This window comes from Heloderma suspectum, chromosome 9 (genome assembly GCF_057233095.1).
Source record: "Heloderma suspectum isolate Gila_16-S chromosome 9, 16-S_ref, whole genome shotgun sequence".
In the NCBI taxonomy this organism is placed as follows: Eukaryota; Metazoa; Chordata; class Lepidosauria; order Squamata; family Helodermatidae; genus Heloderma; species Heloderma suspectum.
The window spans coordinates 13,278,370-13,290,807 of NC_139466.1; the positions used below are offsets into that span (position 1 = coordinate 13,278,370).

The following is a 12,438-nucleotide window of genomic DNA, read 5'->3' on the forward strand; positions in this document are numbered from 1 at the left end:
GATAAGGGGAACCCTGACACCAGGTCAGTCTATTTGTCCATCTAGCCCAGTACTGTCTATTCTGAACAACAGCAGCTCTCCAGGGTTTCAGGTGGAAAAGAGTGTCTCCCAGTCCTGCTCTCTGAGATCCTTTTAGTTGGAGATATTTGGGACTGAACCCCAGAACTTTTGCATACATAACATGTGTTCTGTCACTAAGCTATGGTGTTATCTGAAAAAATCTGTGATTGCAGAATCAGCCAAGCCTCTATGCATATGCCCTTTCCTGGTCTGGTACATCTCATTTTAAAGTTGATACTATATATTTTTAAATACTGTAAATATATCCCCACCCACCCACCACTTCTCCCCCAAATATAGATTACTGTATATCTCTCTTGGATAAAAATATTTTTTTGCATCAAGTTTTCAGTTATTATATAATCATACTACGTAGTACTTTTTATAGCGCTTTACATTTTCTAAAGCATTGTACAAATGTTAGCTAAGTCGTGATTGTACATGTAAACCTGAAAGCTAAACTCTAGAGTAGCCCCTGAGAATATAATTTCACGCTGGGAAAAAAACACGAGTGTGTCACTAGATGATCTCTCTGTTGCTCTGATGACATTCATACAAAATGCCTAACAGGAGTTAATTTTTTTAAAGGTTATCTGGTTCAATCCACTGACAACCTCTCCTGTATTAAGTCCAATTGAAATGATTGCCCCGTTTCAGTGAAAACTTTCCTATGAATTATGCCCCTTTTTTTCTTTGGGTTGTTTCTATTGCTATATTAAAGGTACATTTGTTATATGTGATAAGAGAACATATTTACAGACCTATACATAAATAGATGTTTTCTGTTGAAATCAGGAGATATAAGAGTCACCATACCCTGCCCACCCACCCCAAACCAACCATAGGAAGAACCTGAATCCTGCATTTGCGTGAGTCAGCCCATTTAAATATGAAGGGTCGTTTGAGCAAATAAGGTTTGCAGGATCCTTCTACAAAACACTCCCACTTCCATGATATTGCTATTTAAAATATCCTTAGAAATACATTCTACAGTGATAGCATAAATGGACAAATAATGTCCTTAGGTATACAAGGTTTTAAAGCCTGATAAAAATGGTGCGGACACTTCCAACCCCAGATGACTGAGGGCACAGACCAGTGAAAGTTCTTTTGCACATTCCCTATTTGAAAAGACCAAAAGCTTCCAAAAAGTGAAAGTTGTTACTTATTAGTTCTGAGATGAAGACCAATGCACCTGACTAAGCAAGTTTTTTCAAGAACAGCAAAACAATAGAACACTAAATTAGCCTCAAGAGGATTTCCAGCTTGGGCAAGACACATATGTACTGAATATGCCTACCTGTACATAACTTGTTGTCCAAAATAAAAACATGAACATTTAACAAAATAACATTACAATATTTGTGCAAAATATATACTTGTGCATACTTAGTAGTAAAGGGAGCTTGCTGACTTGGTTACAGTTGTCATACATTTGTGCTCTGCTCAATTGCATATTTGCCCGTAACTTTTAAAAATTGCTCTCTAGGTTATTGAATGGCAGATTTTAAACAGCAAACAATATATCTGAAATAGTTGGAAAGGAAAATGGAACTCTTCCACAATTAAAGGATGGTGTAATTATGACAGCATTTTTTTTTTCCCTTGTAGGAAAACGTGCAAACATCTGTAACCAGCTTCTATTTTACACAGCTCATATCCAGTGGGAAAAATCAACCGATATTTCATTTTGATGTGATTTACCAATTGAATAGTATGTTCTGGCCGAGTGTCATAAAGTAAATTTGACTGCTTCCTCCGGATTGAACAGATGCAAAAAATACCTTGAGAAAAGAGGGGTTGGGGGTGGGGCGGGGGAGAGAGCTAATGTTATTTTACATTTATAAGAACATTTCAGCCAAACCTGAGAATGTAGCATATACATCTCCATATATAAGCCTGAATTCTATTTTAATTCAAAGAGTGGTGTTATACTTTTATGGCAAGATAAAGACTGGGTTTGCACAACATGCTAACCCACACTCAGTGGTTGAGTGTGGGTTGTTGTTGAACTATGGGTTGTTTGTTGAACTATGGGTTCAGATGTATTGTCTGAACCCAGGACATTTCCTACAAGGTGGCTTAGTAACCATGTAGCATGGCTTGTTTTTCTCAAACAAGCCATCTTGAGGATCCAAGGTGTGTTGTTGGGTTGTTCAGGGTGATTAACAAGCCACACTGCATGGTTAACAAGCCACACCGCATGGTTAACAAGCCGCCCTGCAGAAAATGTCCTGGGTTCAGACAACACGCTAACCCATGGTTCAACAACAACCCACACTCAACCAGTGAGTGTGGGTAAGTGTGTTGTGTGAAAAGCCCCAGTGTGTTACCATTTGAGACAGAGTACTCTGCCAATAGATCACAATTTCTACAGTTTCTGCTGAAAGAGACCCAAATATAATGTATCTAAACACGTAAGAACTGCCTTGCTGATGCGGGCTAAGAGCCCTCCATTCCAATGTTATGCATCTCTGACAGCAACCCTAGGGCCTCTACATAGTGTCTGAGGAGTCATAGAATGTTGGGGATTTCCCCCTCCAAGGTCATAGACCGAGCTACGACCCTGGACAGGGAAATCCAAGCTTAGATTCCACCCCTCACCCAGCCACCACGGAAAGCTCCGTGGTAGCTCCCTCTCCCAAGGCTGGTGTCACAAACTTGGGAGGGGAGGAGATGAGGGTGCTGGGGGTGGGCCAGTGGGGTGGGAGGTTAATACCAGCATTTTGAATTGGGCCCAGAAACAGCCTAGCGGCCAGCACAGATAATAAAGCACTGACATAGTGTGATAGTATTGGCCAATCCCAGTTAACAACCTTGCTGTGCTACTTTGGACTAAATGAAATTTCCGGAGTATGTTCAAAGGCAGAACAACATAAAATGCATAGCAATAGTCCATCCAGGAGGTTACCAGCATGTGCATAAGTGTAGCAAGGCTATCTCTGTCCAGATAGGGCAGCAATTGGTACATCATCTGAAGCCGATAATTAATTTAACCGACTAAGAGTGCAATCCTATGCACGTTTAGGCAGAAAAACATCCTACAACTCCCAGCATTCCTCTTCAGCATAGCTGGCTGGGGAATGCTGGGAATTGTAGGACATTTTTCTGTCTAAACATGCATAGGATTGCACCCTAAATTCATTAATACTGAATGCTGTATTCCACATTTCAACTGGTAGGTAGCCTCTGGTTACTCCAATCAGCTCAGTTTAAAAGAGACAGAGTACTGCTCATCCAGAGAACCTTTAGACGGAAGAGTTCAGATCAGCCTTTTCCAACCAGGTGCCTTTCAGATGTGTTGGACTATGACTCCCATCATCTGCCAGTCTCACCTCTCCTGTCGAAAACAACCAGCTTGAACAGGCCTCAGTGTCTTTATCTACATGAGGAGTGAGGTCCAGCAGGCTGTATGGAAGGAGATGAGAGGGAGAGCAGGGCCGTTCCACCAGCCCTGCTAAAAGAATTAATTTCCCCCCATTCTCCCCCCCCCCGCATTCCTTTTTCCTTGTGTGTTGTGTCATTTTTAGATTGTAAGCCTGCGGGCAGAGACTGTCCTGTCTAAGTGGTTATATGTAAGCCAATCTGGGAACCTGTTTGGCTGAGAAGCAGCATGAAATACTTCAAATAAATACATAATAAATAATCTCCCTATCACTGGGTTTTGCCCAAGTACCTTATCGTTCCGTTCACATAGAAATTTCAGCTTCTGTGCTTTCTTGTGCATAAACACTCCTTCCAGGTTTCCTGTCTCCACGGCACGCAGTTCAATAGCTTTCTCTCCCCAGCCCATGACTTGATTGGATTGAAGATAAGCTTAAAAATAATACGAAGGAACACAATTAGTAGAGTTTTAAAAAAATCCTGCATTTCTTTTCTTCCTTAGCCAGAGCTGTGCCTGATAACAAAGAGAATTTTCAGCTGTGCAACTGCAGCTTTCGTCCTGTTCTGGCTCTTTTCTGATTTGCCTGGTGATAATATTATGGAGAACGGTTCAAATTCTTCTTCCTAGTCCTAGATGTGAAGGGTATATCTTCCTTATAAACTGAACTGATTTAACAATGATTTCCTCCCCCAAAGGAACAGTAGGTGAGTGGGGTTGTTCACACAACGCGCTAGCCCACACTCAATGGTTGAGTGTTATTTGTTGAAGCATGTTGTCTGAACTCAGGACATTTTCTGCAGTGTGGCTTGTTAACCACCCTGAAGAACCTAACAATAAACTATCAGTTCTCAAGGTCACTTGTTTGAGAAAATTAAGCCACACTGCATGGTTAAACCTGCCACCCTGCGGAAAATGTCCTGGGTTCAGACAACGCGCTAACCCATGGTTCAACAAACAACCCACATTCAACCAGTGAGTGTGGGTTAGCGTGTTGTGCCAACTCAGGCTATGTGTATGTGCATAAGTATGCATATTTGTGTGTGCATGTCTTGGCAGGGAACCCCAGGATCTCTAACAGAAAATCTCCATCACCTTCACCGAGCTAAGGTTGCCATGATGTTTTGAACCAAACTGTCATGGATTTAGAAATATACTGTACTAAAATGTCCAGGGTTGCTTCCAGACAGCCTGCTCTTAGCGCCAATAAATCATTGCAGTAGTCACTGTAAAGGACTATTGACTTTCCACGCTGTTGAAGGATACTGTGCATTTTCTGTGCGTATATCCCATTAGTGCCCTGCACACTGCTCTTCCATCTTTTTAAAGGAGGGTGGTTTGGGTGTGAATAGTGACTTATCAGGTAGCTGGACATATCACAGCTCAGCACATGCTCACTATATCCTTTGCACTGGGCACCATTTTTGTCACCTGTTTATTTTTTAAATTGACCTTGAAAGTAGCATGCAAGCAACTTTCTGCCTGAATAATCGCTGAGTACCACTCAACGGAAAGAATGTAACAGATTTCTAACCCTATATAAAACAACCTGGCGGCGGCGGGGAACCCCTTTTCAGTCACCGCCATTTTAGCAAGGTGGTTAATGGTGTCAAGGGCTCCTTGGAGGTCTCTCTCAGTCTAATCCAGTAGCCAAGTCCAGACACAGACAAAGGGATTCTTTTCAAAGCTTTATTCCTCTTTTACAACTTAACAACTCTACTGTTAGCAACTAGATATGAGCAGCAGAGTACCTATGCCCTAAGTTGGAACAGTTGGTCCCCATTTGAAGGAGAATCACTGGCAGACCCTGAACTTATGGGCTAGGGAGAGTCCCTCCCTTTTTCGCTTGGATCCTCTGGGCGCAACTGTTGTTTGCGTGCCAACCGGGCACTACGCCTCCTTTCTGCACCCTCCATTTGGTGCCGCTCCCTGCGTCGGCGTCGCACGTCCAGCAAGTCTGCTTCCCATGCTCTCTCACTCCCGGGACTGCTATCTATGCTAGGAATGCTGGTGGGAGGAATCTCTCCCAGCTGTTGGCCCTGGGAAAGATGAGCACGCTCCTCTCCCAGGAGCGGCTGCTCTTCCTCACAATCAGAACTACTCTGGGATTCTATGGTCTCAGTGTCCACCCTGACAAATGGCAAGAGACTGGAATGGTCTTTAAAAAAAAGTTTTCTTAAAATTAGCATCATAGGGATACAGTGCTATAGCTCTATAATGCTAATTTTAAGAAATCTTTAAAAAAACAAAAACAAAAAAAACCCTTTCCAGTCACCCCCATTTGCTACCTTGCTAAAATGGTGATGAATGGAAAGGGTCTCTCCCCATACATCATTTAAAAAAGAGATATATTGCATGATGACATTTTCTCCATTCTAAAAGGCGGAAATGCCTCTCCTAAGGCTTATTTACTGACAGTAAGAGCATTAAGCTCAAATATTCTGGTATTTTTGGTATGTTGGCTCCACCCTTTTTGCCTTTGGCTCCACCCACCACTGGAATGCGGCCCCCAAGACCTTCTTCAAAATGGAATTTGGGCCTGGGCCTGCCCTACTCCATTGCTAAGGGGGAAGGCTACACATATTTGTTAGCTAACAGTCCAGATGGTCGCAAAACATCCTCAGATGAAGACTTGACAGCCCAAGACACTGGATGTGTGTTCTCACCCGGACAAGTCTGAGCTTGCCTGATCTATTGTTCTATCACCCAGGGATCATGCTGTGTCCGTAGCTAAGTGTTCCTATAAATATACAGCTAAGTCTGTTGTTAGGACCTTAATGCTTCAGTGATGGAACTGGCAAAAGAGCCCGTGTGGTGTAGGGGTTAGAGTGTTGGACTGGGACTCAGGAGATCCGGGTTCTAGTCCCCACTTGGCCATGAAGCTCACCGGGTGAGTTTTGGCCAGTCACTGAGTCTCACCCTAACCTACCTCACAGGGTTGTTATGAGGATAAAATGGAGAAGAGGAGGATCATAAGCTCTTTCTTGGGCTCCTTGGAGGAAAGGATAGAAATGTAACAAACAAATAAATAAAAAACAAAGTCCACATTGTGCCTTTCTGTATAAAAGAGAGAGAGAGAGAGAGAGAGAGAGAAGATGCAGGATCTCTAATCTAAAAATTACTGCCTTTCTCTGATTCTCCTGTAACAAGGCGAAATATAACTTACCTGCCATTATCCTAGATAGGACAATTGTTTTAAGCTAGAATCTATGTTTGCTTTTTAATGTCTTGACCATAATCCTGCTTTATTCATGTATGTTAATAAATTGGACTTCTTGTTAAGTAAACTTGCATGTTCAGATTTGGAGGTGGGGGTGAGATTTTAGTCAAATTGATCTCACCTCGTATTAATGTGCTCATCCTTTCAGTTACATCACCAAGAAAATGTACAATGACTCTTGGGGGGAGTCAGGTGATTAGAGATGTATTTTATTTAGTATATTTATATCACTCTTTTCCTCCTAGCAACTCAAGGCAGCGTGCATGGCTCTCCTCCTCCCTACTTTCGACCTCACAACAATCCTATGAGGTAGGATAGGCTGAGATTGATTGACCGAAGGGCACTCAGTGAACATCAAGGCTGAGTGGGGATTTAAACACAGATCTCCCTGATCTTAGTTAAACACTCTTTAGGTCACAATCCTATGCATGTTAAGACAGAAAAAAGTCATACAACTCCCAGCATTCCCCATCAGCATGACTGGCTGAGGAATGCTGGGAGTTGCAGGACTTTTCTCTCTGTCTAAACATGCATAGGATTGTGTCCTTAACCAATCGCTCTGTACTGGCTCTCATAGAAGATGGCTGTTATAAGCAGAGATGGACAAATTTGTCAATTTCAGTTTCTCTCAGTCTCCCATTTTTCTAATCTTACGTTTGGTTCGTCCAGAACTTCGAGAATTTGTTTTTATAGTTCAGATGAAATTTATATGTATTTTTGTGTGAATTTCTCCTAATACATACATTTTTGCATTTCCCCGAAGACATTTTTTGGCAAGTGGTTTTCCTAATATTTACAAATATTATTTTATTCATGAATACATGCATTATGCTGTGTGCTTCCCCATAATCTATGCATTTCGTTATTGGAAAACTATTGCAAAATTTAGAGAAATGTGGATTTTCAAAGGATAACTGAGGTCATCCTCAGTTCATGTATTGCAGGGGTGGGCAACATGTGCCCTGGCTGCTGCCCCCCCCCCCGCCAAAATTTGCAGTAGCAGCCAAAAGGTTGGTGGCTGGCCACCAAAATTTGGTAGCAAACCGCTGCTGAGCAGAAAGTAGATCTAATTGAACTTGATCTCAAGCTAAATTTCAGTGGCAAATCAGCCACAGCCAAATTTTGGATGGCAGTGGCCCATGGGGTGGGGGATCCAGGGCAACAATGGCCCCTGGACCCCCATGAACTTGCTCACCACTGATGTATTGGTTTGAAAGCATGAAATTAGGTTAATGATATATGAGAAATTCATTTCAGTTTATTTTTTATCAGGATTTTACCCAGTTCACATCTTCTGGACAAAACTCAGTCTCAGACACAATCTGCAGTAGAAGTCTGTACATTTCCAAGCTTGCAGTATGATTTGTGTTTGACAGCATGCTCACCTTTCAAAAATGAGCACATTTCAAATATGCAAACTGTGAAAATTTGAGGCCTACAGAGGCAAAGGGAAAAAAAGGTCAGGCCTAGAAGCTTGGAGGTGGGAGGGGATAACCCTGAAGAGTAGTTTAATTTCTCCAGTTAAGTTTCATTTCTTCAGGTTTGAAGCAGTACTTTTGGTTTTGAGGGAGGAGGGTATATAAGGAGAGGGAGATAGCCAGTAAGAGTCAGAAAGAGCAGCCAGAGCACGAGTAAGAGCAGAGCCAGCCAGAGCCTAAAGTGAGAGCAGAGTCTGAAGAGGGAGCAGGAAGGAGCAGCCTAGAAAAGTGTAAGGGCAGCTAGGTTAAAGGAACTTGCATTTTGCAACTTTTCTTTTCTCTTAAGGCCTTTTGTATCACTCAGCTGTATTATGTAAATACCTATAGTTGTGACTGCTGGCTTTAAATTTACCAGTAAACTGTTGTGGTTAAAGTCCAAGTGTCTGGTGTGTCCATCACCCCATGTCTACAGCCTAAACCCCACGTTAATGGGAAAGAGAGGATTAAAAGAAGGAAAGTGGGACTCTTAAGGAGACAAGAGATCCCTAAGGAGTTGCTCAGGGGTCCAGGCCATCAGTAGAACCTTGACACATACATTTCAAAATCAGTACATTTCAAATGAGTACGTTTCAAAAGAGTACATTTAAAAAATGTACACAATTGATGTGAACATTTGGAAAAATACGCACAGAGATACACATGGAAGGAAAAAGAAGCAGCAGCTTGCAATCTGATAAAGCCTTGAGTAGGAATGAGCTTTGAGATGGAATTTGGAGACCTTTGGTGAGCTCGTATTTTGCTGATTTGCACATCCCTAAATTAGACAACTTCACTTTGCAATGCGATCGACACTTATTTCTCCCATATCCCTCCTTAGAAGATGTCTTAATTGGAACAGCTATTCCTGAGCACAAGAGTCCTTATCACTCACTCAATAGGTGGTGGCAACTACTGTGTGTTTCTGTATTTTTACAGTGAATTTAATCCCAGGGTAAGCATGGTCTAACTACACCCCTATGCTGGCCCCAAAACATTTTGCTGACTGAAGCTAAGGAGAAGATGAATCCCCGCCCCCCGCTTCAAAGTACAGGAACCTACTGGAACGGCAGCTGAATTTTACTTCAATACCGGCAATGGGGTAGCATCCTTTACCACACTTGAGTAGAGCAGGATATCTCAGGATATGGGTGCAGGGCAGGCCATGTTACTCACAGAGCTCTCTCTGCTCCCCACTTGGGAGCTTGGCTCTGAGGTGATAAAATTCTGGCCTGAATGGCTCAGCATTTGCTGCCTGAAGCAGTTGCCTCATTTTGCCCAATGATAGGGCTGGCTCCAACCCAACATAATTCTATGTGTGATATGAGGCCCCTGGCATTCTAGGATAAGGGGGAAAACTCCCCCCCAAACCCCAGACACATCACAGAAGCATGACAGTAAAACTGGTATAAAAATGATATACTTTCCTAGTGTAGGTTTATCTGAACTGACAGAAGCGGAGAACACCTCCGCTTGGATAAGATTAATTTCAAGTTTCCCACCTTCTAGATAGGGGGCTACCTGTTTCCCAAATATCCTTCACTCCCTGTTCAGGTGAAGCTCTACATTCTAGCCCTACATATCTAGAACAGTCAACAAATTAAATACAGTTGTTTAACCATTTTAATTTCCCTCTGGAGTTAAGTCTCCTCCTTCCAATTACTAGATTGGCTACCTAGGTTCTGTCCACCTTAAAATCTTAAGAGATTATTATATTTAGTTTCCTTGCCCTACATCTGTCAATTATATCTCGTATCTCTCCATCACTTAAAATAGTACAAAAGTTTGGATTTTTTTTTTTTTACTGCTAGTGTGAAGTAAGTAGCAGGTTGTTGTAATAACCTAGAGTTAGCCCAAGTCCTGACAAATTGCAGGGTAATAACTTCCCAAAATGGGAAGTATGTTGTTGGTTGGTTAAGGGGATTTGGCAAGAAATGGGGAAAAAAGATGCAGCTCTGGGGGAAAAAATTAGCTCTGGAAGTTTGAAGGGAAAGATTTCTTTCCTGATACTAGGTTGTCACAGAGAGGAAGGCCAGGGTCTCTTTTCGATCATCTCAGAGTGCAGGACACAGAATAATGGGCTTAAGTTACAGGAAGCCAGATTCCAGCTGAGCGTCAGGAAAAAAACTTCCTGACTGTTGCAGCAATGTGACAATGGAACCAATTCCCTAGGGAGGTGGTGCGCTCTCCCACACTGGAGGCATTCAAGATAAGGCTGGACAGCCACCCGTTGGGGACACTTTGACTTGGAGTTCTGCGTCGAGCAGGGGTTGGACTCAGTGGTCTTATAGGCCGCTTCCAACCCTACTATTCTATGATTTTATGATTCTACTAGGTAGATCCCATTAATTTTGCCCTAATTAGAATCACTGTTTATTATGTATTTCCTTGGTTAATTACAAGCGTTTGTATTGTGCCTTTCTGTGTTGTATTTAAAAACATGCAAGCCAGTTTACAACGTAAGAATTACTGCTCCCAATACCGCAGCGTATGTTGAATAATGCTGAATTAATAATTATATTGTTATATTGTGGTTTTAATGTTCTATATATTTTAAATGGTTTTATTGTGTGCTGCTTGGTTTTAATTTTTGTGAACCGCCCAGAGAGCTTCGGCTATTGGGCGGTATAGAAATAAATAAATAAATAAATAAATGATGAAATAATGTTGAATTATTTTTTTTCTGCAGTGGGGCATTCCATCACATGAGCTCCTACATGCAGTCAGAAATGGCATACCACCTCAGCCAAATCCAGGCCTCTTTCTCGAGAGACGTTTTTCAGATCTGACCTGAAGAAGAGACATCTCTTGTCTCCTTTCCATCTCTGAGGCCACTCAGAAAGATCACTGAGATGCTGGCTGTTTCTGGTAAGAACAAGACGTCGTAACATGCACAAGCCTGCTAACCAAAAGGGCGGCTGTTTGTCTAACCTCCCCACCCCTAGTAACATCATAATTTACCTATATCCTGACATCACAACATTGTATGTTTCACTGCAGGACTTTTGAGCAAGACACCCTGACTGGGCCCCCTTCCTCCTCACCCCCACTGGTGCTTCTGCTCCCCTTTGTCACTACCATCTGCTCACTTGACAGACAAAGAGCTGACAAACCAGCAGTAGCTCTTCCTCCCGCTCCCCTTCACCGTTATTTGGTTGATTACTTCTTCTGGGGGACAGGGAGACGTTGGGTGAGCAAGCAGATGGCAATGGCGACGGGGAGAAGCAAGTCTAGGGGAATTTCAGTTGTGGGCCCCCTGCTGGGGCATAGGCCCAATCATGTTGATCCTGGATGCTAGCAGTTTTAGCCACCAGTGGTAAGAAGGGAGGGGCAGAAAAAGTCATAACATTGTGAAGTCAGGGGCATAGGTAAGTTGTACTAGAACAGGTGTGCAGAACCTCTTTCAGCTGAGGGCTGAATTCCATTTCAGATTAGCTCTCGGGGGCTTCATTCCAGTGGTGGTGGGCCAAAGGCAAAAAAGGCCCCAAATACAAAAAAATACCAGCATATTTTCACTTAAACCTGTTACTGCCAGTAACTAAGCCTTAGAAGAGACCGTTAAACCTTTTAGAATGGGGAAAAAACTGCACAAATGCCAGGAAACCACTGGATGATCGGATTTGAGGAGAAATGGGTTGGGGCCAGGGAAAAGGCACCTGGCCTTCTGAAGAACCCTGGAGGGCTGGATTAGGTTGCCTGGAAGACCAGATTTGGCTCCTGTGCCTGTGATTCCACACCCTGTAGACAATGTAGAAGGAAGCAGAGGAGGGAACTAATCAGCCGCCTTCATATAATAATGTCTAGTTCTGGCCTCAGTCACCTTTTGAGGGTCCTTCAGAGATGAACAGACCCAACAGCTTTAGATTAAACAAACTCGGAGGCAAAGTCTCTGCCCAAGCCAAGCTTAGATGAGGCTTTACGGATGCGAGCAAATATGCTGTCAACAACCCTTACAGCTCTAGGCTAGACAAGGCCTTCATGAATGGCATGCTGGGAAAGGATCTACGACACAGATGGAACCCATGTTCGCAAGCTTGGGTGGGGGCGTGGGCTTCCAATTTTTCTCTCTGTCTTCCCTGCTGCACCTCAGCTGCTGTCGTATGCTCCTACTTCCACCTCTGCTGTTTCTGGCCTGGTGGTTTCTTTCTAAGATCAGACATGCGTCAGTACCACTTTGGAGGCAATGTTCTGCTTTAATACAAAAATCAAATGTTCTGCTCTTCTAGCGGCACGTCGCTCTTCAGCTCAAGGTAGAAAAACGGCGCATTCCCAGGGCCTTTCAACACTTTCTGTGGAGAGCTGTTGCAGCCCCCCCCGCCCCG

The 12,438-nt window shown here is 43.1% G+C and overlaps 1 protein-coding gene across 1 annotated transcript in view; it reads right to left on the reverse strand.

Moving 5' to 3' along the window:
* Positions 1-397: 397 nt before the first annotated feature.
* NRK (Nik related kinase) overlaps positions 398-12,438 on the reverse strand; it is a 138,309-nt gene continuing 126,268 nt past the window's right edge. Inside the window, exons 30-31 of the mRNA XM_084813733.1 lie at positions 3,737-3,876; positions 398-1,844 (exon numbers count right to left, since the gene is read on the reverse strand). Of these exons, the coding sequence (XP_084669859.1) occupies positions 1,761-1,844; positions 3,737-3,876 (224 nt within the window). The 3' untranslated portion in view covers positions 398-1,760. The remainder of the gene's footprint in view (positions 1,845-3,736; positions 3,877-12,438) is intronic.